We start from the raw sequence: 23,663 nt of genomic DNA, 5'->3' as shown, positions 1-23,663 counted from the left end.
ACCCTGCCTGTCTTTGGATCTCTGAGCCTTGTCGTTGCCTGGACGAGTATTTTGCCATCCTGTTTACCTCCCAGCTGTTGCCTGGTTTCTTCTGCAGACCATTCCCCCGGACTGATCTTCTGTTCATACTCCTCCACCAATAAACTGGTCATTTGTCCAGAACTCCCTGTGTGTGGCTGTATTAAGGATCCTCAGGGTAACTCATTACAGACCCATCTAGTATATCAGATGGGTGACCCTGCAGCCGTCCTCTAAAATAAGACTGGAAGCTCTCAGAATCTTGATAAATCAGGAGGATGAAGGCGCTTTTGGTGGATTCGGTTTGCCACTGTAACACCTACAGGGCTAAAATCTGCATCTCTCGCAGAGATAAAGCCAAGTTAATCACTATGTCACTGTTTTATTCATTTTACAGATTTATCTCTGCATTAACAGTTTGAATCTGACAACCCCACATTTATTATATAAATGTAGGATTTTTTATTTATATAAGCCCCAGTTTGAGAACCACTGAACTACACCCACCATTAAGTCTGAAAAGAAGCAGGATGACGTACATACCATGACCAGATCACAGCTCTATGATGTAAACCAACTAAATCATGGAAACTAACTGTAAATCCTGATAATTTCCCTCCAATCTGGTGTTTATGGATGAAGACTTGTGGGCCAACTGGTTTACTGAAGCTGATGTTGCAGGACTGTTTCATCTGCGACTGGACCACAGTACAGTATCAAAGACAAACCGCATGAGCGGCTGGTCAGAAATAAGAGTTTAACTTGTTGGTACCAGATGTGCCAAGTGTAAAACATGAAGTAATTTCATTCATAAATATGTGTTTACTCGTCTCCTTTCCAACTGCCTCCACGTGTTATACACCACTGTAAAAGCTAAGAGAATAAGTAAAGGTTGTGTTTCATTTATGAAACGATCAAGCCCCAGTAAGAGTTAAAAACCAGTGACGCTGAGGTGGTGCTTACATTTCCTTCAGTCCTAATGCTCATATTGCTTCCTTAGAAACTAGGAAGGCCTGGTTTCTGCACTTGTTGTTCTCCCAGCGGAGATGCAATGACAGCTTCAGATGGATTTGCTCCTGTGGTGAAAACAGGCACCAACCAGCAGCCTCCAGCTGGTAGCAGGCGGCTCTGACCTGCACCGCCTCTGCAGGACAGCTTGATGTCTTCATCCTGCTGTGCCTCACCTCTTGTGTCTCTTTCCTGTCTGCATGATCAGATTTATTGACAAAAATCAATCAACGTTGGAGCAAGTGAGGGTTAAGAAAAAAACCCTCTGCATGTGTGAGAGATTATGGTTAAAAGATTAAACTCTGGAAAAACTTAATGAAGGCCTTAAGATTAAAAGGTAAACTGGTTTGCTGTTTGTTTTTACAAAAAGCAACTGGAGGAAAACATTGAGGATGCATCAACCTGCTGGTTAACCTGATTCATAATGTCCGTTAAATGTGTTAAAACATCTCACCACATGATAAAATATCTTTACCATGAATAAGATAAAGTGTCTGAATAATAACTTTATATAAGTCCAACAGTTATGGAACCAGGAACATGAAAATAAAAACTGATCTGTGCTGACCTCTAGTGGGTAAATGAGAGACGTGCACAAAATAAGCTTTTTAAAGCTTTAAAACAAAAGAGAAAATACCTCTAAATTTATCATTTATATGTCTATATAATGTTAGTAAGGATTAAAATAATTAAAACTACCATCACTAAACAAATATGATCCGTTTTTAGGCAGTAGTGTACAAGTAATCTCACCCAGGCGCCCCCATGTGGCCAACATGTGTTACTGCACGAAACACATCTGCACTCAGTGAGGGTCTTGTCATTTAACAGCAGCATCCAACCATTAATCCTTCAGATGAAGCTGGTAGGAGACGGAGTAGAGGGGCAGTTTACTCCTCCAGAAGTTCTCCAATGACTCTGGATGTTCTAGTAAAAACAAACTGAACTGGGTGACAAATACAGACAAATATACAGAACGGTAGAGTCGACTCCATCTACTGAGGAGGCTGAGGACCTTTGCCATGTGCAGCGCAATGTCAAAGATGTTTTATGAGACTGCGCTGGTTTCTGCAGAGGTCTGCTGACACAGACTGGACAAGCTGGCCAGGTAAGCTCATATCGATCCTGGACTACATCTCTTCTGCATGGAGCTGTGAATGAGTACTGAGAGCTCCTGAAACAAGTTTTTACAGCTAAAATTGTGTAGGACAGTCAGACTGAGATCTAAAACAGTGTAATTACTTAACAACTATATAATTATAACAATTATATTATATATATATATATATATATATATATATATATATATATATATATATATATATATATATATATATATATATATATATAATTATAAAACAGTGTATATTGCTGCAATAAAATTTGATCAAATAAAAGAGACTCTTAAAACAAATAATTATTGATGTCCTGCTCTTGTTGTGTAAATACTCCTAAACAATATATAAAAAATGATAGGCAGGATATAAGATTGTATGACTTGGCTAGAACAACCATTTTTATAATGCACTTTACAAACCTGCTGTCCTTTTGAAAGGAAAAAGCTCTTGAGACGATTCAGACAATCATTAAGTGAAATAATCTGTCGGCGCAGAAGGAAAAGCACACCTGACTTTAGACAAGAGAGAAATGTCTGAAATAAAAAAAAACAACAGTTTTGAGGATAAAGTTGACTCCATCTGCTGAGCTTTTTGAGTTTTTCCATACAATTTTCTGAATGAAAGAATTGATAACAGCTTTTATTTTACTTAAAAAATGAAAGCACCAGTCTTCCAGCAGAGCTTCAGGCTAGATGTTAACATTGTTCTTATGCCAAGACGTTTTGTTTTTCCTTAGAATGCAGAATACAGCTGGTTATTCAGAGTGTGTTTAGTACCGGGAGGTTTTGAAACATGTTATGGCTAAAACTGGGAGTAAATGACATAATTTGATCTCAAACAGAGTCTCAGTGAGCTGATTAACCTGATAGGTGTGTGTAATAACCAATTTAGCTGTCGCTGAGTAAATCCCTCTCAACCAGACTGGCTGGATGAAAGATTGTAGGACTTGTTCAGATGGTTTCTGCAGACTGCAAACATTTCTTACAGCTTCTGTAGGAAGAATCGTTGTTTAAGATCTTTTCTCTCAAAGTGAGAAACACTGAAAGAAACACCAACAGACTACTTTTATCATTTAATAAGACTTGAAATGAATGTTTTCACTCCTTGTTCTCAGAGAATTCTCAGTTATAAACATATTCTTATTTCAAGAAGTGTAATTACCTTTCTACACAAGCAGATTATGTCACTTAATTATGTCTGAATCTTCTCAAGTTAAGTGTTTTATAACTTCCATTAAGTCGTTTTTGTAGAAACAGAGGGCTGCAGGAGTCGTTCCATCAGACTGTTCAACAGTCAAACACTTTGTATGTCATACGGCGAGTGCTGAGGTGAGGTTCTTTCTCTCCACCAGCTCAGAGCTTCACTGGGAGGACCACTGCTCAGTTACACTAAACGGGGGTTTATTTAAAAATCTGTCTCAAGCGGGATCTCCTTGATGACCCAGCAGGTTCTAACGGAGGGATCCTCCATCCTGGTCTGAGAGAGCCGGTGTCCTGCAGGTTTTCCAAGTGTCCCTGCTGCAACGCACCTGATTTAAATCAATATGTATTTAGCAGACATGTGTGGAGCATGTCAGAGTCTGAGACAGGAGTTTTTCAGCGAGGACACTTGGAAACCCCTGGAGGACCAGGACTGAGGATGTCCTGACTCCATGAGTCCCTGCATCTGCTTCCTGTCCGGTTCAGCTCACTAACCCTCCAGTTTTCACGCCTCTCTGTCAGATCTGAAGCCTAACCATCAAGAACTGTCCAAATTCATTAAAACAACAACAAAACAAGCCATTTAAAACCCACAGAAATGCCATAAAAACAAAGCAATATCTAAAATATTATAAGTTATAGTCCATGTTTCCCCGAACTGACGCAGGTAAATAAATGTGTTTACCTTCTAATCTCTGCCATCTGGGTTGTGTGTTCATGATGATTCCTTTAATCACTGTACACTTTACTCTTTTGGCTCTTTTGTAACCCTCAAATGTTTTGGCCCACAAGAGGGATAAGTATCATCTTATCTAAAAAACAATAATAATAAAAAATAACTAAAATTATCAGCATTTCTGGAGGCACTTGCACTCTGTCAGCTAACTGAAGCACATTGTGTCCCGCAATGGGATGCTTGATTGTTCCTCAACCTGATGACATGTCCAGCGACTGCAGAGTCTGAAAGGACACATTCACACACACCAGGACAGAAGCTTCACATGGACGACTGGAACCAGACGTGATGGACAGACGAGTCAGAACTCAGTGTGTTTACCTTTATTATCAGACAGATAACAGCTTCTATCACGAAACTGCATCAGTCTAGTTCCTCATCGTGACTCCAAACACACCTCCAGGCTGTGCAGAAACTACCTAGAGAAGGAAGACTCTACCTGTTAAGGCTGGTCTGGGTTTTTGCAAAGTATCATATTTACAGACAGTTTTTTTTTTCAACCAGACTTCTGCTGTAAACATGTTTATTTCTGCTGTAAACATGTTTATTCCTGCTGTAAACATGTTTATTCCTGCTGTAAACATGATTATTTCTGCTGTAAACATGTTTATTCCTGCTGTAAACATGTTTATTCCTGCTGTAAACATGATTATTTCTGCTGTAAACATGTTTATTTCTGCTGTAAACATGTTTATTCCTGCTGTAAACATGTTTATTCCTGCTGTAAACATGTTTATTCCTGCTGTAAACATGTTTATTCCTGCTGTAAACATGATTATTTCTGCTGTAAACATGTTTATTCCTGCTGTAAACATGTTTATTCCTGCTGTAAACATGATTATTTCTGCTGTAAACATGATTATTTCTGCTGTAAACATGATTATTTCTGCTGTAAACATGTTTATTCCTGCTGTAAACATGTTTATTCCTGCTGTAAACATGATTATTTCTGCTGTAAACATGTTTATTCCTGCTGTAAACATGTTTATTCCTGCTGTAAACATGATTATTTCTGCTGTAAACATGATTATTTCTGCTGTAAACATGTTTATTCCTGCTGTAAACATGTTTATTCCTGCTGTAAACATGTTTATTCCTGCTGTAAACATGATTATTCCTGCTGTAAACATGATTATTTCTGCTGTAAACATGATTATTTCTGCTGTAAACATGTTTATTTCTGCTGTAAACATGTTTATTTCTGCTGTAAACATGTTTATTCCTGCTGTAAACATGATTATTTCTGCTGTAAACATGTTTATTCCTGCTGTAAACATGTTTATTCCTGCTGTAAACATGTTTATTCCTGCTGTAAACATGATTATTTCTGCTGTAAACATGTTTATTTCTGCTGTAAACATGTTTATTCCTGCTGTAAACATGTTTATTCCTGCTGTAAACATGTTTATTCCTGCTGTAAACATGATTATTTCTGCTGTAAACATGTTTATTCCTGCTGTAAACATGATTATTTCTGCTGTAAACATGTTTATTCCTGCTGTAAACATGTTTATTTCTGCTGTAAACATGTTTATTCCTGCTGTAAACATGATTATTTCTGCTGTAAACATGATTATTCCTGCTGTAAACATGTTTATTCCTGCTGTAAACATGTTTATTCCTGCTGTAAACATGATTATTCCTGCTGTAAACATGTTTATTTCTGCTGTAAACATGTTTATTCCTGCTGTAAACATGTTTATTCCTGCTGTAAACATGATTATTTCTGCTGTAAACATGTTTATTCCTGCTGTAAACATGTTTATTCCTGCTGTAAACATGTTTATTTCTGCTGTAAACATGATTATTCCTGCTGTAAACATGTTTATTTCTGCTGTAAACATGTTTATTTCTGCTGTAAACATGTTTATTTCTGCTGTGAAGTTGGTCTTTTTAACATGGGAGTCTATGGGGATTTGCTTTGGAGCCCCTAGTGGATGAAGGGGGAACTGCAGTTTTTGACCGGAGGTCGCTGTTTGATCTGAAGCTTTAAGTCTTCATGAGTGGTGTCAGTCCACCCCACTCCACAGTTCTCTTGGGGAGAGGAGGCAGCTTTCTCTGACGCCTGTCTAGGCGGTGGTCAGTGGCAGTATCCTCTACCAGGGGGAGGGGTTATCTCCCTCCGTGAAGTCACAAAGGTAAAGATCTCAGACTGACTCGTTTGATCATTTGAGCACATTACCCTAAAAGTGCAGCAAGTGAGAAGTGACAGAATATTCACATTTTTAAGCCTCATTTTTCACGTTCTTTTTCTTTTTAAAATTTTGAGACGTCCTTTATTAAATCTATAACCAGATGATACCCGCGCTGTCCAATCAGAACGGTTACATCAAGCTGCTCGTTGTCAAAATCAAATGTCCATGTCCCAGAAAACAGCCATGTACATCTCTCTCTCCTCAGATCATCCTCTACATCAGGGGTGTCCAACTGCAGTTGTCAACACCCACAGTCCTGTTGACTACCTTCACAGTTTCCCTGCTGCAACACGTGTGACTCAGACCAGCGGCTAATGAGCAGAGTTGTGCAGAGTTTAATGTCAAGCGCTGATGGAAATGGTCAGATTTGTGTCAGTTGTATTGCAGCTGGGAAACTCCAGACACTGCAGATATCCAGGACCAGAATTAGAGACTTCTGCTGTAACTCCCAACCACTTGGGACACATCTGGAGCTTAAACATCTGGAGGAGTAGGAGTGAGTCTTAGCAGGAATGTTTAAAATAGGATTCATCACCAATATCCGACATCCGATTTTGTCCAACTCCTAATTTTCGACACAGAAAACAACAGATACCAATTTTTTTTGGAGCGCGTTGTGCCAAAACAACCAAAAGTATCTGGAAAACTACATGATATCTTTTATTTTTTGTCATTTTTAGTAAGAGGAGCCATAGCTAGAGTTTGTTACGTAATTTGTGCATGTTGTGCAAAAGTTGTGTCATCGAAAAAGTAAAAAAAAAAAAAAGAAAAACAATTTCCAATATTTTATTTTAATGTCGATATCGGCCAATAATATGGGACATCTCTGACTCTTCGACTTGAGAAGGCAGACAAAGGGCTTTCATTCTTAAATTTGAGACTAAATTCCACAAATACTCAGCACTTGGGACTGAAATGGCGCTCTGAGATGTTAAATACGGCCCAGGGTGGTCTGCATGTGGAACCTGAACTAAACGTAAACGGACACCCTGGTTTAGGAGGGCTGAGAAATGATTCTCCATGTTGAAGAAAGATGTTTTAAAGAGAGCAGTAATGTGTAAAACAATCATCTGACACTTACTGCTCATTCAAAGCTGAACAGAAACAGGTTTAATCATCACTGATTCGTCGGTTTTTAATGAAGGCGGAGCCTAGCGTCCAACGTGCTGCGACAGACAGCAGAACATTTTAATGTGTCGGCTTGAAGGATGAAAGTTGTTGAACCATCAGTAAATTTCCATGAAGACCTGATGCAGTGTGGATGAAGTGGCTTTATCTCACTGAGAGACCTTCAGTATGAAAGCAGAGCAAAGATCCGACAGCGATAGAAGAAGACAAGACTCACACGGCGCCTCTGAACGAATCCTTCATGTTTTCTTTTTATTTCTGACAGCGTTTCTTTATATCATACAGGTAAACAAGGTTTTTGCAAAAGTTAATATATCCATAGTGTTGCATTTCATAAAAAATAGTTGCTCCACATACAGTCTTTGTGCCCATCAATAGTACACAGGTCATATTTCTACACATCTGTTTGGGGTCTACACACTGCTAGAACACTACATAGTGATGCAGTGCTGCTTGGTGTGTGTGTTCATGTTTACACACACACACACACACGATGCACACACACTGTTGGATGAAACGTCCTTCTTTCTTCTTTTTGATTTAGTTAGAAAAATAACAATGGCGGCAGCTCAGACGGGGAAAGCGGTGAAGCTGTGCAAACGCTGAATGCACCTGTCTTTCTCTCACAGTAGTAAAGTATCAAAGATGGCGGATCAAACTGTACAACTGGTGTGTAGCTGAGCCGTGTGTGTGTCTGGCTGATGATGTTTCTCCTCCTCCACACCGTGAACTGTGTAACCAACCCTCTGGACTGGGCTGTGGTATGGAACTGGTCTGCCTAGTCCTCGTGTGATTACAGATTCTGGTGGCAAACAGGACTCCCCGTCTCTCCCCCTCCACAGAGAAAGCAAAGCAAACTTCAACGTTAACAGTGAAACTGAGAACGTTTTCTAAATATCTGCACAGAAAGACCTAAAACGACCCGCCGCTGCCATCTGTGAGCAGTTCAGGCCTGTCGGGGTTTGATTTTCTGCCTTGTTGACACAAATTTGATGGGGTTTTTTTTTAGGCAAAACTAGGAACAAAAGTATAAAAGATGTTTTTGTGTTAGTTTTTCTCAGGATGAACACAGGAGCATTTGATTCCGTCTTTCTGTGGTCGGACTGCTACGGAGACCTGAGGTGCAAAACAAACCACCAAAACAGAGGAGATGGTTCTCATCTTAAAAATTCAGGAAACAAGACAACAAATGTCAGAAATCCTGACAGCATTAAGAAAGGAAATCATTTTGGAAAACAAATAAGAAGCTACAGTTTCAGCTCACGGATCCATACTGAACCATCCATACCTGGCTTTTCTGTTACTGAAGCCATTCTCAGATTGAAATATTGATATTTTAGAAATCTTTATAGTTTAGGTTTAAGAGGAAGAAGCTGTCCCTTCAGGATTTTGTCTAAATGACACCCAAGTGGGAGGGACTACTTTTTCTTCCGCCACTTGTCTTCGTGTGAAATAAAGCGCAACACTGGTGTCATGGCGTCATGAAGGTGACGTTTAGCTCCAACACAAAGCTGTCATATCAACACATTTGTTATTATTTTACCATTCAGCACTTTGGTTGTTTTTTAAATGCATCAATAAATTTGTTTTAAAAGTTTTATTTTCCAATTACGTTCACTTTTTATTCAAAGTATTGGTACTGCATTGGTATCGTCGACGCCAGCCTGAGTTTTACTGGGAATTGGACTGGAGAAGAAAACCACCTGTTAGTTTCAGGACCCCCATTTTTTAACATGGTGCCCCCAACAACCTGTTTTATATTGAAGCAAAAGCTCAGTTTCTTTGTGTTTATATCCTTTCTGACCAGAAATCTGTTTTTTTTATTGTCTGTTTTTCTACATTTAATTTTATTTCTGAAAAACTAAAAAATAGAAAAGAATGAATGAAAAGTGAACGACTGAGAAACAGTCCTGGTCCGTATTATCTGGCGACCCCCTGAAGTTCTCTAGCGACCTCATGGGGTCCCGAACCCCAGTTTTACAGCCACTGGTTCAGAGGATGAAATGAGCTGCAGCGAGTCAGACCTCGACTGAACACGTGTGGGATCAGTTTGGTATTGGTGTTCGCCCCAGAGTGACCAACACATCCACACTGGTTTACCTTCAACAACTCGGCCGCGTTGCCCAGATGCTTGGTTTAGTCACTTGGTTTGGTCGCTTTGTTTAGTCGCTTTGTTTAGCCGCTTTGCCTAGATGCTTTGTTTAGTCACTTGGTTTGGTCGCTTTGTTTAGTCGCTTTGTTTAGCCGCTTTGCCTAGATGCTTTGTTTAGTCACTTGGTTTAGTCGCTTTGTTTAGTCGCTTTGTTTAGCCGCTTTGCCTAGATGCTTTGTTTAGTCACTTGGTTTAGTCGCTTTGTTTAGCCGCTTTGCCTAGATGCTTGGTTTAGTCGCTTTGTTTAGCCACTTTGCCTAGATGCTTTGTTTAGTCACTTTGTTTAGTCGCTTTGTTTAGCCGCTTTGCCTAGATGCTTTGTTTAGTCACTTGGTTTAGTCGCTTTGTTTAGCCGCTTTGCCTAGATGCTTTGTTTAGTCACTTGGTTTAGTCGCTTTGTTTAGCCGCTTTGCCTAGATGCTTTGTTTAGTCACTTGGTTTAGTCGCTTTGTTTAGCCGCTTTGCCTAGATGCTTTGTTTAGTCACTTGGTTTAGTCGCTTTGTTTAGCCGCTTTGCCTAGATGCTTTGTTTAGTCACTTGGTTTAGTCGCTTTGTTTAGCCGCTTTGCCTAGATGCTTTGTTTAGTCACTTTGTTTAGTCGCTTTGTTTAGCCGCTTTGCCTAGATGCTTTGTTTAGTCACTTGGTTTAGTCGCTTTGCCTAGATTCGTGGTTTAGTCGCTTGGTTTAGTCGCTTTGCCTAGATTCTTGGTTTAGTCGCTTGGATTAGTCGCTTTGCCTAGATTCTTGGTTTAGTCGCTTGGTTTAGTCGCTTTGCCTAGATTCTTGGTTTAGTCACTTGGTTTAGTCGCTTTGCCTAGATTCTTGGTTTAGTCACTTGGTTTAGTCGCTTTGCCTAGATTCTTGGTTTAGTCGCTTGGTTTAGTCGCTTTGCCTAGATTCTTGGTTTAGTCGCTTGGATTAGTCGCTTTGCCTAGATTCTTGGTTTAGTCGCTTGGTTTAGTCGCTTTGCCTAGATTCTTGGTTTAGTCACTTGGTTTAGTCGCTTTGCCTAGATTCTTGGTTTAGTCGCTTGGATTAGTCGCTTTGCCTAGATTCTTGGTTTAGTCACTTGGTTTAGTCGCTTTGCCTAGATTCTTGGTTTAGTCGCTTGGTTTAGTCGCTTTGCCTAGATTCTTGGTTTAGTCACTTGGTTTAGTCGCTTTGCCTAGATTCTTGGTTTAGTCGCTTGGTTTAGTCGCTTTGCCTAGATTCTTGGTTTAGTCACTTGGTTTAGTCGCTTTGCCTAGATTCTTGGTTTAGTCACTTGGTTTAGTCGCTTTGCCTAGATTCTTGGTTTAGTCACTTGGTTTAGTCGCTTTGCCTAGATTCTTGGTTTAGTCACTTGGTTTAGCCGCTTTGCCTAGATTCTTGGTTTAGTCGCTTGGTTTAGTCGCTTTGCCTAGATTCTTGGTTTAGTCGCTTTGCCTAGATTCTTGGTTTAGTTGCTTGGTTTAGTCGCTTTGCCTAGATGCTTGGTTTAGTTGCTTGGTTTAGTCGCTTTGCCTAGATTCTTGGTTTAGTCGCTTGGTTTAGCCGCTTTGCCTAGATTCTTGGTTTAGTCGCTTGGTTTAGCCGCTTTGCCTAGATGCTTTGTTTAGTCACTTGGTTTAGTCGCTTTGCCTAGATTCTTGGTTTAGTTGCTTTGCCTAGATTCTTGGTTTAGTCGCTTGGTTTAGTCGCTTTGCCTAGATTCTTGGTTTAGTCGCTTGGTTTAGTCGCTTTGCCTAGATTCTTGGTTTAGTCACTTGGTTTAGTCGCTTTGCCTAGATTCTTGGTTTAGTCACTTGGTTTAGTCGCTTTGCCTAGATTCTTGGTTTAGTTGCTTTGCCTAGATTCTTGGTTTAGTCGCTTGGTTTAGTCGCTTTGCCTAGATTCTTGGTTTAGTCGCTTTGCCTAGATTCTTGGTTTAGTTGCTTGGTTTAGTCGCTTTGCCTAGATGCTTGGTTTAGTCGCTTGGTTTAGTCACTTTGCCTAGATTCTTGGTTTAGTTGCTTGGTTTAGTCGCTTTGCCTAGATTCTTGGTTTAGTCGCTTGGTTTAGCCGCTTTGCCTAGATGCTTTGTTTAGTCACTTGGTTTAGTCGCTTTGCCTAGATTCTTGGTTTAGTTGCTTTGCCTAGATTCTTGGTTTAGTCGCTTGGTTTAGTCACTTTGCCTAGATTCTTGGTTTAGTCGCTTGGTTTAGTCGCTTTGCCTAGATTCTTGGTTTAGTCACTTGGTTTAGTCGCTTTGCCTAGATTCTTGGTTTAGTCACTTGGTTTAGTCGCTTTGCCTAGATTCTTGGTTTAGTTGCTTTGCCTAGATTCTTGGTTTAGTCGCTTGGTTTAGTCGCTTTGCCTAGATGCTTGGTTTAGTCGCTTGGTTTAGTCGCTTTGCCTAGATTCTTGGTTTAGTCGCTTGGTTTAGTCGCTTTGCCTAGATTCTTGGTTTAGTCGCTTGGTTTAGTCGCTTTGCCTAGATGCTTTGTTTAGTCACTTGGTTTAGTCGCTTTGTTTAGCCGCTTTGCCTAGATGCTTTGTTTAGTCACTTGGTTTAGTCGCTTTGTTTAGCCGCTTTGCCTAGATGCTTTGTTTAGTCACTTGGTTTAGTCGCTTTGTTTAGCCGCTTTGCCTAGATGCTTTGTTTAGTCACTTGGTTTAGTCGCTTTGTTTAGCCGCTTTGCCTAGATGCTTTGTTTAGTCACTTGGTTTAGTCGCTTTGCCTAGATTCTTGGTTTAGTCGCTTGGATTAGTCGCTTTGCCTAGATTCTTGGTTTAGTCGCTTGGTTTAGTCGCTTTGCCTAGATTCTTGGTTTAGTCACTTGGTTTAGTCGCTTTGCCTAGATTCTTGGTTTAGTCGCTTGGATTAGTCGCTTTGCCTAGATTCTTGGTTTAGTCGCTTGGTTTAGTCGCTTTGCCTAGATTCTTGGTTTAGTCACTTGGTTTAGTCGCTTTGCCTAGATTCTTGGTTTAGTCACTTGGTTTAGTCGCTTTGCCTAGATTCTTGGTTTAGTTGCTTTGCCTAGATTCTTGGTTTAGTCGCTTGGTTTAGTCGCTTTGCCTAGATTCTTGGTTTAGTCGCTTTGCCTAGATTCTTGGTTTAGTTGCTTGGTTTAGTCGCTTTGCCTAGATGCTTGGTTTAGTTGCTTGGTTTAGTCGCTTTGCCTAGATTCTTGGTTTAGTCGCTTGGTTTAGCCGCTTTGCCTAGATTCTTGGTTTAGTCGCTTGGTTTAGCCGCTTTGCCTAGATGCTTTGTTTAGTCACTTGGTTTAGTCGCTTTGCCTAGATTCTTGGTTTAGTTGCTTTGCCTAGATTCTTGGTTTAGTCGCTTGGTTTAGTCGCTTTGCCTAGATTCTTGGTTTAGTCGCTTGGTTTAGTCGCTTTGCCTAGATTCTTGGTTTAGTCACTTGGTTTAGTCGCTTTGCCTAGATTCTTGGTTTAGTCACTTGGTTTAGTCGCTTTGCCTAGATTCTTGGTTTAGTTGCTTTGCCTAGATTCTTGGTTTAGTCGCTTGGTTTAGTCGCTTTGCCTAGATTCTTGGTTTAGTCGCTTTGCCTAGATTCTTGGTTTAGTTGCTTGGTTTAGTCGCTTTGCCTAGATGCTTGGTTTAGTCGCTTGGTTTAGTCACTTTGCCTAGATTCTTGGTTTAGTTGCTTGGTTTAGTCGCTTTGCCTAGATTCTTGGTTTAGTCGCTTGGTTTAGCCGCTTTGCCTAGATGCTTTGTTTAGTCACTTGGTTTAGTCGCTTTGCCTAGATTCTTGGTTTAGTTGCTTTGCCTAGATTCTTGGTTTAGTCGCTTGGTTTAGTCACTTTGCCTAGATTCTTGGTTTAGTCGCTTGGTTTAGTCGCTTTGCCTAGATTCTTGGTTTAGTCACTTGGTTTAGTCGCTTTGCCTAGATTCTTGGTTTAGTCACTTGGTTTAGTCGCTTTGCCTAGATTCTTGGTTTAGTTGCTTTGCCTAGATTCTTGGTTTAGTCGCTTGGTTTAGTCGCTTTGCCTAGATGCTTGGTTTAGTCGCTTGGTTTAGTCGCTTTGCCTAGATTCTTGGTTTAGTCGCTTGGTTTAGTCGCTTTGCCTAGATTCTTGGTTTAGTCGCTTGGTTTAGCCGCTTTGCCTAGATGCTTTGTTTAGTCACTTGGTTTAGTCGCTTTGTTTAGCCGCTTTGCCTAGATGCTTTGTTTAGTCACTTGGTTTAGTCGCTTTGTTTAGCCGCTTTGCCTAGATGCTTTGTTTAGTCACTTGGTTTAGTCGCTTTGCCTAGATTCTTGGTTTAGTTGCTTTGCCTAGATTCTTGGTTTAGTCGCTTGGTTTAGTCGCTTTGCCTAGATTCTTGGTTTAGTCGCTTGGTTTAGTCGCTTTGCCTAGATTCTTGGTTTAGTCACTTGGTTTAGTCGCTTTGCCTAGATTCTTGGTTTAGTTGCTTTGCCTAGATTCTTGGTTTAGTCGCTTGGTTTAGTCGCTTTGCCTAGATGCTTGGTTTAGTCGCTTGGTTTAGTCGCTTTGCCTAGATTCTTGGTTTAGTTGCTTGGTTTAGTCGCTTTGCCTAGATTCTTGGTTTAGTCGCTTGGTTTAGTCGCTTTGCCTAGATTCTTGGTTTAGTTGCTTGGTTTAGTCGCTTTGCCTAGATGCTTGGTTTAGTCGCTTGGTTTAGTCGCTTTGCCTAGATTCTTGGTTTAGTTGCTTGGTTTAGTCGCTTTGCCTAGATTCTTGGTTTAGTCGCTTGGTTTAGTCGCTTTGCCTAGATGCTTGGTTTAGTCGCTTTGCCTAGATTCTTGGTTTAGTTGCTTGGTTTAGTCGCTTTGCCTAGATTCTTGGTTTAGTCGCTTGGTTTAGTTGCTTTGCCTAGATGCTTGGTTTAGTCGCTTGGTTTAGTCGCTTTGCCTAGATTCTTGGTTTAGTCGCTTGGTTTAGTCGCTTTGCCTAGATTCTTGGTTTAGTCGCTTGGTTTAGCCGCTTTGCCTAGATGCTTTGTTTAGTCACTTGGTTTAGTCGCTTTGTTTAGCCGCTTTGCCTAGATGCTTTGTTTAGTCACTTGGTTTAGTCGCTTTGTTTAGCCGCTTTGCCTAGATGCTTTGTTTAGTCACTTGGTTTAGTCGCTTTGCCTAGATTCTTGGTTTAGTTGCTTTGCCTAGATTCTTGGTTTAGTCGCTTGGTTTAGTCGCTTTGCCTAGATTCTTGGTTTAGTCGCTTGGTTTAGTCGCTTTGCCTAGATTCTTGGTTTAGTCACTTGGTTTAGTCGCTTTGCCTAGATTCTTGGTTTAGTTGCTTTGCCTAGATTCTTGGTTTAGTCGCTTGGTTTAGTCGCTTTGCCTAGATGCTTGGTTTAGTCGCTTGGTTTAGTCGCTTTGCCTAGATTCTTGGTTTAGTTGCTTGGTTTAGTCGCTTTGCCTAGATTCTTGGTTTAGTCGCTTGGTTTAGTCGCTTTGCCTAGATTCTTGGTTTAGTTGCTTGGTTTAGTCGCTTTGCCTAGATGCTTGGTTTAGTCGCTTGGTTTAGTCGCTTTGCCTAGATTCTTGGTTTAGTTGCTTGGTTTAGTCGCTTTGCCTAGATTCTTGGTTTAGTCGCTTGGTTTAGTCGCTTTGCCTAGATGCTTGGTTTAGTCGCTTTGCCTAGATTCTTGGTTTAGTTGCTTGGTTTAGTCGCTTTGCCTAGATTCTTGGTTTAGTCGCTTGGTTTAGTTGCTTTGCCTAGATGCTTGGTTTAGTCGCTTGGTTTAGTCGCTTTGCCTAGATGCTTGGTTTAGTCGCTTGGTTTAGTCGCTTTGCCTAGATTCTTGGTTTAGTCGCTTGGTTTAGTCGCTTTGCCTAGATTCTTGGTTTAGCCGCTTGGTTTAGTCGCTTTGCCTAGATTCTTGGTTTAGTCGCTTGGTTTAGTCGCTTTGCCTAGATTCTTGGTTTAGTCGCTTGGTTTAGTCGCTTTGCCTAGATTCTTGGTTTAGTCGCTTGGTTTAGTCGCTTTGCCTAGATTCTTGGTTTAGTCGCTTGGTTTAGTCGCTTTGCCTAGATTCTTGGTTTAGTCGCTTGGTTTAGTCGCTTTGCCTAGATTCTTGGTTTAGTCGCTTGGTTTAGTCGCTTTGCCTAGATTCTTGGTTTAGTCGCTTGGTTTAGTCGCTTTGCCTAGATTCTTGGTTTAGTCGCTTGGTTTAGTCGCTTTGCCTAGATTCTTGGTTTAGTCGCTTGGTTTAGTCGCTTTGCCTAGATTCTTGGTTTAGCCGCTTGGTTTAGTCGCTTTGCCTAGATTCTTGGTTTAGCCGCTTGGTTTAGTCGCTTTGCCTAGATTCTTGGTTTAGTCGCTTTGCCTAGATGCTTGGTTTAGCCGCTTGGTTTAGTTGCTTGGTTTAGTCGCTTGGTTTAGTCGCTTTGCCTAGATTCTTGGTTTAGTCGCTTGGTTTAGTCGCTTTGCCTAGATGCTTGGTTTATTTGCTAGGTTTAGTCGCTTAGTTGAGTCGCTTAGTTTAGGTGCTTGGTTTAGCCGCTTGCGTTGCTCACCTGGAAAACCATCCTTCCTGCGTACAGAGGTCAACATCTTCTTCACAGCAGCAGTCCTGGAACATCTGCAGGAAATCCCTCCCTTCCTTCCTCTCTCACTTTTTCTCATCTACACTTCCTGTGTGTCCAAACAAGCGACAACAAGTGTCTTCAGAAAAGGTCAACTGTTGGTGTGATAAAATAAAAATGTGTCGACTACCTTCACTGAGCTTTGGCACGGATACGGACGTCTCAGCATCACACAGTGTGGACAGACGCTGCTACGTCGGATCAGCCGGAAGTCTTTCCCCGACAGCCAGACAAACACCATCCAGGTTTACACCACGACTCCATGTTGGCTTTACTAGTTTGATTTGGTGATGTAGATATCAGGTTACTAGTGTTGCGTTTCATAAAGAAATCAATGATAAAAGGCGTCCCTTAGACAAACAAACACCCTGTTAGAGTCAAGTCATACACAAACCTGTGAAATAAATCACATATTTCACATGTCACACTTAAAAAATCCAGTTTATTCTTCCATCTGTGAAGTGGGAGTTTAGTAGCCTGTTCTGAAGTCTTTTGCAGGTGAAGATAAAAGCCAGACTCCATCAGTCTAAGGCACTCTGCCCCCCTCCCCGTCGCCATCATGCAGCTTCTCTGTCGGCGTCCAGCTGAACGTCGCGTTTCCCTGCTTTTTTTTCTGTTTTTTTTTTTTCACGCACAAAAATGATGGAAAGATATCTGCTGAATGCAAACCTCCAAACTGCAATCACAGGTCAAAAGATGCTGGAGCTGATGGTTCTGGTCCATGTCGTGCCGCTTTGCTTGTTTATTCGTGGACTAGACTCCCATCAGCTCGACCAGAAGGTTCTTATTTACAAAACGTTCCCACTTATTGATATCTTATTATAATATATCTATGTCTATAATCATCTGATTCAAGCCCACACGGTCTCTGTTAAGGCAAAGCTCTGCTGATGAGTGGATTTAATCTCCGATTCATCCACTCTCATCGAAAGCAGGCGAACTGTCTTTAAACATTCCTCTTGGTAAAATAGACTACGCTGTGCACAGAACACACATAGAAAAGGATCCAGCAGCAGCCTGCTTCCTCTCCGGCTTCCAAAACTCATTCCTTACAAATGATTTTCCGCCACGGCGCACAGAGATTCCACTCGCTCTTCCTTCTTTTCTAAAGTGGATGATTTTCCAGTTTTTAAGGTGGTGGGTGTAAAATATATATATATATATTTATATTTAGAATAATTTAAAATACAGTTTTATAAATAAAACTTTAAAAACATGTGGTCCAGGTCACCCGGAGTCCCCTCATTGGTTTTGACCCACTGGGAGGAGGAGGATGAAGAGGGGGGAGAGATTAGGAGCAGAGGAAGATGGTCCCGATGGGCGTGGCCGCTGTGGCGTTATCTGCTGAGCGTGGACGTGTTTGTGCGCAGTGCGCTGGGCAGCTTGTCGGATCCGGGGATCTTCCAGGGCCCAGGAGAGACGGTGGCCTTCCTCCCTGCTGCTACGCTGCTGCTGGTGCTCTTACTGGGCAGGCTGGGCCGGGTCTCTCCCGGGCCGCCGTCCAGCTCCGTGAGCCGGGCCTTGTTATGCTTCCAACGCTCGGCATCGTCCCTGCTGCTCCCGTTGGCGTGCGGGAGCTTCGACCTGCTGGGGGAATGAGAGCAGTCTTTACTGTCCCCGGTCTCCTTCTCCTCGGACCTCCCTCTGGTGCTCCTGGAAGCCTTCAGCTCGCCACTCCCCCCCTCCTTGCCCCCTTTTCCCTCAGCAGTGGGCTGCATTCTGGGCACTTTATGGGTGGACCTGCCACCCTCCCTGGCTCTGCTGCTCCCACCACCTGCAGACGCTCCCCTCCCCTGGCTGATGTGGTCTCTGTTCTGGGAGCTCTTGGAAGGCTCCATCTTGCTGTCCTGCACCGTGGCGTCTCGAGAGACGTCATGAAGCGGCAGATGAGGAGGGTCCGGGGCCGGGGCCGGGGCCAGGTGAGATGAAGGCAATGACATGGAGAGGCTGTCGATGGGAGGTGCTACTTCTGACAGGCTTGGGGAGGCTGAAGGGCGAGCATCCCATGGGGCAGCATTGTCTGGAACAAACAGGAGCACAGTAAACAAGGTGGAAACCATGGCAACGCAAGCAAAACTTGTAAAAAAGAGCACCACGGCAACCATTCTGACTCTACAAGCTGAAAGCAGCACTAAGACCTCCTTCCCAACAACAGCAGTCTGCCTCCCAGAGGTCGCTCTAAAGCTTCGCTCAATCTGAAACTTTGGCGGAAAATCGAACGCAGGTTTAATGGGATGGATGATGTGCCCGACAGGGCATTGCCACGGCAACGATTAAAAACTATAGGGGCCGAGTACGCTGGTTGCAGCAGTAGCACCGAGTCCATACCGCCTTCCTTCTAGCATGGACTGTTAGCTTCTGGTTCTGCACTGATCCCCCGCTCCCCAGCCCCTCAGCCATCAGTCAGTTTAAGTAGTCCAGGAAGGGGTCGGGGAGGGGGGGGGGGCTACAGACTGGCTACAGCAGCACCAAGAGGCCCAATTATAAAACGCCTCTCTGGGAGTGTGTTACATACAGAACTGAGAGCCAGAAGGAGAACTTGTGTTTTACATAATGTATGGTACAGGTGTGTGTGTGTGTGTGTGTGTCTGTGTGGAGGGCGGGGGAGTTTAAATCATATGTTTATTCGATTTAACTGTCAGATCTTGATGAAACAGCACATCGAAACTTATATTGATCCATTTTATCATCTGAACTGCTTCATCTGGGATTATTGGACCAGTTCAGCTACAGTTCCTCAGCTGCTGAATAAAAAGTCCAAAATACTTTTATGGAACAAAGTCTGTTTATTTTCCTTCTGAATGGAGGAGCAGACACACCAGGCTGGTACCTCCTCCTCATACTGGTCACCAGTCTGGTGCGTCTTTCTCATACTGGCATAACATTTTCTCCGTCATCAGGACCAGAGTTTCTCGGTCCAGGTCTTCAGGACCCCCTGTCTGCAGGTTTTGCAGGTACCTCTCGTTAACAGGCTGCAGAAAACTTGATGAGGAAGTCCAGAAAACCGACTCAGGTGTGTTGGAGCAGGAACATGTCTAAAACATGCAGATCAGGGGAGCCGAGGACCTGCACTGAGAAACACTGATTGGTTTCCATCAAACTTGGGGCAGAGCTGAACTGGTCCATGCTCACTCGTTACTGGGAGCAAAACAAGAATGAACAACAGACTGGGCTGTTTTGACAGTCTTGTCATGGACCGAACCAGAGAGCCAGCTCTGCTGCTCATCACATGAAGGCGTCTGAGTGACTAATGTTCCTCCATTTATCAGGGAATAAACAGACTTTTCAGCCATTTCTTACCAAGACGCTTCGTTCCAACAGAAATAATCCACCAAACACCTTTCTGCACTTTTTGTGTTCAGTTTTAATCCTGTAGTTTAGCTGAGACACACAGTAGCATTTTAGAGCCTTTTAAAAGTCAGGATTACTCTTCATGTCTGCAACATTCTGCCGTCCAGAGGTGCACAGCTACCGTCCTGCAACTTCATGTGTCCCTTCTCCAACGCACCTGAATCAAATGAATGTATTGTTACTGAGCCTCTGCAGAGCTGAAGGACTGAAGGCGTTTGGGGTTAGGATGCATGTAAGACTTGCAGGACAGTAGCTTTCGGGAACTGGACGTGGACTCTCCTGCTGTAATCTGTGTCTTAGAAGGGAACGCTGCATCCAACTGGAAATACTGTTCTTCAATGAAATGCAACTGGAAGTATCTGACTTTAAAAAGTCATAGCACATATTTATAATGTGAGAAATGAAGCAACGTCTGAGGTGACTGGCCATGTAATGTGACATTAATGTGACTTTAAGCATGGACTACTTCTGTATGTGTTGTCATGCAAACACCATGTGGAAACTTACACACCTTAAATTCTTCCTTCTGCAGTTTGAACACACCCGCCTGCAGCCATGCAGTCTGTGCAGGTCATTCCAGTGTGCTCCTGCTTTATAAATTTAACAAATGCATGCACATTGTCTGCATTTCAAGCTGCGCAATTTAAGCTGAATTAAGCGAGTTTGCATGATGTCATTATTTATCCTAATAACCAGGGTTAAATCCAATGAATTAAGGTGTTATTAATAACAGAGCTCATATAAAAAGCAAGTGTGGAATAGAGAAAAAGGACTTCATATCTCAGTGAATAAAGGCCGACTGGTGTCTCCTCCCTCAGCATACACATCACAATGGGACGTGTTTCTGCTTTTGTCACTTTAATAAATAGGACATAAAAGTTCTGCTCTTTATTGGCTTTTTGCAGTAAATAAAACTACGGTGACTTTGATAAAAGTGTCCCCTGCAGTTTCAGCTCTTACGTAACACACTTTATATTCTGCACAAATCATCATGTGTAAAGTTCTGCATCCACGTCACACAGTTTGTTGCCCTGAATCTCTGCTTCATTTTGCATTTAGCTGTTCCTAAAAAAACAGGCAGCAACTCCCACCTCCTCCTTTCAGCATTAGTATGCTAATATTTTAAATAGCCAAATTAATCACCACACTTGATTTGCATAACCTTTCAGCGTGCAAATGAAGCGCTTGTAGTCGAGGAGTGATGAAATGTGGGATCAAACCCACACAGACCTGAACGCGTGGGTTAAGATGCTGCTTCCGCTTGTCGGCCGCAGGGGAGGAGAACATACACAACATCTGTAATGACGGAGCTCTGTGTCGTCTGGCTAACCGCACTAACACTCCTTGTATGCATATTTCAGGGCTGCACAACATCCTCAAGGCAAAATGCTTTTCATACAGAGACTAAACTGCAGGATGGAAGGGGGCCGACTGGGTGAAACGCTCCTCCAGTGTCTAAAGGCCGGGGAGGGTAAGTCGGGGAGAGGTTGACGGCTAAAAGGCTGTCTATCAAGTATGAGAAGTGACTGTTATGCAGATGAAACAGCCAGAGAACCGATGCATTTTTATTAGCGGCCACGCAACAGAAATAAATGTCCCCTTCTGGGCTCAATTTGTGCCGAGCAGTTATTTTCCTGGGTAAATAATCAGCTGCGATACTTAACGCTGCGCCCCAGCCGACTCGGGGTGAACGCTCCTACTGCTGGATCTCTGGGCCTGCAGGTAGCTGTTGAAGGCTGATTTATGGCTCAGTCAGGAGGCCGGTTATAATCACTAATTTTACAAACTCCTGCAGCTTTGCTGATATATAAGGAAAAAGAAAGGCAACATCTTCAGCAATTTGCTCGAGATTAATAAAGTAAAACGACAGAAGAAGACAGCAGAGAAAGCCAGGGTTAAATGAAGAGAAAAACATTGGTAATGGTAACAAACCGTGTCTTTAGAGTGGCCCATTAGGAAGAAATAGGGGGAGCCATGCTTGTCACTTTTCATGCACATGGAGAGACTGGAAGATACCATTCCTATAGAAGGGGAAGTAACAACCTAGACCAATCAATTAGTGATAGATCACTGAAATGGACAGAAGATAAACTAGTGTTAGTCAAGATAGAAGAGACAAACAATTAGTTCTTTTAAATCACAGTTGAACAGATCCAGAAGTATGAAGATTATAAAGATTATAACATGAATATCAGGACATGCCAGACTAGTTGTATTAAGAGCTGCTTGAAACAACAGCAGGTCAGAGACTGAAGTCTAAGAGTTAACAAAGAAAAGGCTGAAGAGAAGGAGTGGAACCGTGCAGGAGAAGGTGTGGATGCTTACCGTACTCTGGGACCTGCCCCGTACCCCGCTTTAAGAGGAGACGGACACGTCGGCCTCCAGACTTGATGAGCTCGATGGCCCTGGCGTGGGTCATGTCCCGAGTGCTCTCTCCATTTATCTCAATGATTTGGTCCCCGACCTGGATGCCAGCATGAGAGGGACACACACACACACACACACACACACACACACACAAAAAGAGATGCCTTAGTAATCTATAACTTGCCTGATCTTCACGGGGATGGAGCCGTGTGTAATAACGAGGATATTCAAGCGCTAGCTGGAGCGCCCCCCCCGCCCCCCAAACGTGGTTTCCTCTTCCTGTTGAGGTGTCCTCTGGAGCCGCCCCACTGAGGTCTATGAATGACTAATCCTATCAGGTGGATTTATCAGTCCCAAACGATGAAAGCTTTGTGGTCTATGTGGAGTTCAGTGTCATGAGGACGATGAAACAAACCGGAGGGGATCTCCATCCCAAACTGAATGCAATGTCAATAAAATTCCAACCAACAACAGAACTGCTGCAAATGTTCTGATTTGTGCTTTCAGAAGGAACTCCTTCACAGAGTTTTAGTACCTGCCTAAATAAAAAAAACCTAAAAGTCACCACCTGGATTTGACAAAGCAAACAGGTAGGAACCTCAGTGGATAACTTCTGCATGGATGATCAGGAAGTTATTTAAGTCTATGTGACGACGTCAACAACGTTTCAGGAGAGTGGTTTTTGACATCACGCACCGAAAACATCTACTGAGATGCTGGAACTACAAAAACTGGGTTAGCAACAGTCCAATGCTGGACTGAAAACGCTGGAAGCATGGCGGAGAACCATCGCCTTCCAGGCAGAAACGTGGTCGGGGGAAAAGATCTTAAAAGATGTGAAATCACTTAAAGGTGCATTATGTAACTGGATCCAAGAATAAAGTCTGAAAAAAGTGTTACAACATTAAAACTATTTCTACTGGTATCTGATCACTTTACTAAAAAAAAAACCTTGCTTTTATGATCTTAAAATGAACCATTTATATCTAATATATTGCTGTGGGTCCACATACATGACAGCTGCCATATTGGTTCCATCATTTCTACTACGGTGTCCCTGATTGGACACGGCTTTCTGTGTGAAGGGAGAACCCTCTAAGCTGTAAAACTAATGGGTTTAGGATAAGCAAAGAGGGCACAGTAGCTACCTGTAGTGCAGTCATTGCTGCAACTGATGCCACTGGATCCACTCACTGATGTAAACATGCTAATGGTTGGAAGAATTTTGGCCACTGACAGCCACCGTACATTCACAACTTCACTTAATATTGAAATTATGTCCATCTTTACCACCAGGTGTCAGTAATTCTTATGCGCTGTGCATGTAATCATCGTGCACATGTGTAGTTTGTGGGTTGGATCTGGGGGATTTGATGGGTAAACACGTTTATTTTCATATTTGTGTATTATTTGTCTAATCTGAAACACTTTGCATTACACTTTTTGTGTTTTATAAATAAAGATTGAATGAAAAACACTGTAAAAAAAAAAAAAAGACTTAAATCTGCTTTAAGACCCGACTCTGGAGCTGGAAGAAGGTCATGTGGTCTGATGAGTCCAGACTGACCCTGTTCCAGAGTGATGGACCATCAGGATGAGAAGTGATGCAGACATCCTGCCTTGTGCCTAGTTAGTGTTTATCTGTCCACATACTGAAACCAGTGTTGCTCAGAGACTGGTAAAAGCTGTGTGAGCCCAGAGCAAACCAGTAAGGAGAGGACTGGATTGCGGTGTATGCGACCAGCAGCTGAAGAATCGGTGAAAACATGCTGACAGGGAAAACGTGTCCTAAAAAAGCTGCCAAACTACATTAAAAGCAAGTTTCTTTGTAAAATACTCTCCTCGATGGGCACCAA

At 42.4% G+C, this 23,663-nt stretch overlaps 1 protein-coding gene across 1 annotated transcript in view; it reads right to left on the bottom strand.

The window, feature by feature from the left end:
- Positions 1-16,135: 16,135 nt before the first annotated feature.
- Positions 16,136-23,663, bottom strand: part of magi2a (membrane associated guanylate kinase, WW and PDZ domain containing 2a) — a gene marked incomplete at its 5' end in the record, with an annotated part of 293,628 nt that continues 286,100 nt past the window's right edge. The window contains 2 exons of the mRNA XM_079263001.1: positions 16,136-18,109; positions 21,766-21,904. Of these exons, the coding sequence (XP_079119127.1) occupies positions 17,427-18,109; positions 21,766-21,904 (822 nt within the window). The 3' untranslated portion in view covers positions 16,136-17,426. The remainder of the gene's footprint in view (positions 18,110-21,765; positions 21,905-23,663) is intronic.

This window comes from Telmatherina bonti (genome assembly GCF_933228915.1).
Source record: "Telmatherina bonti genome assembly, chromosome: 23".
Lineage (NCBI taxonomy): Eukaryota > Metazoa > Chordata > Actinopteri > Atheriniformes > Telmatherinidae > Telmatherina > Telmatherina bonti.
Note: the sequence above shows the minus strand (reverse complement) of the source record. Positions and strands in the feature narration are given on the sequence as shown.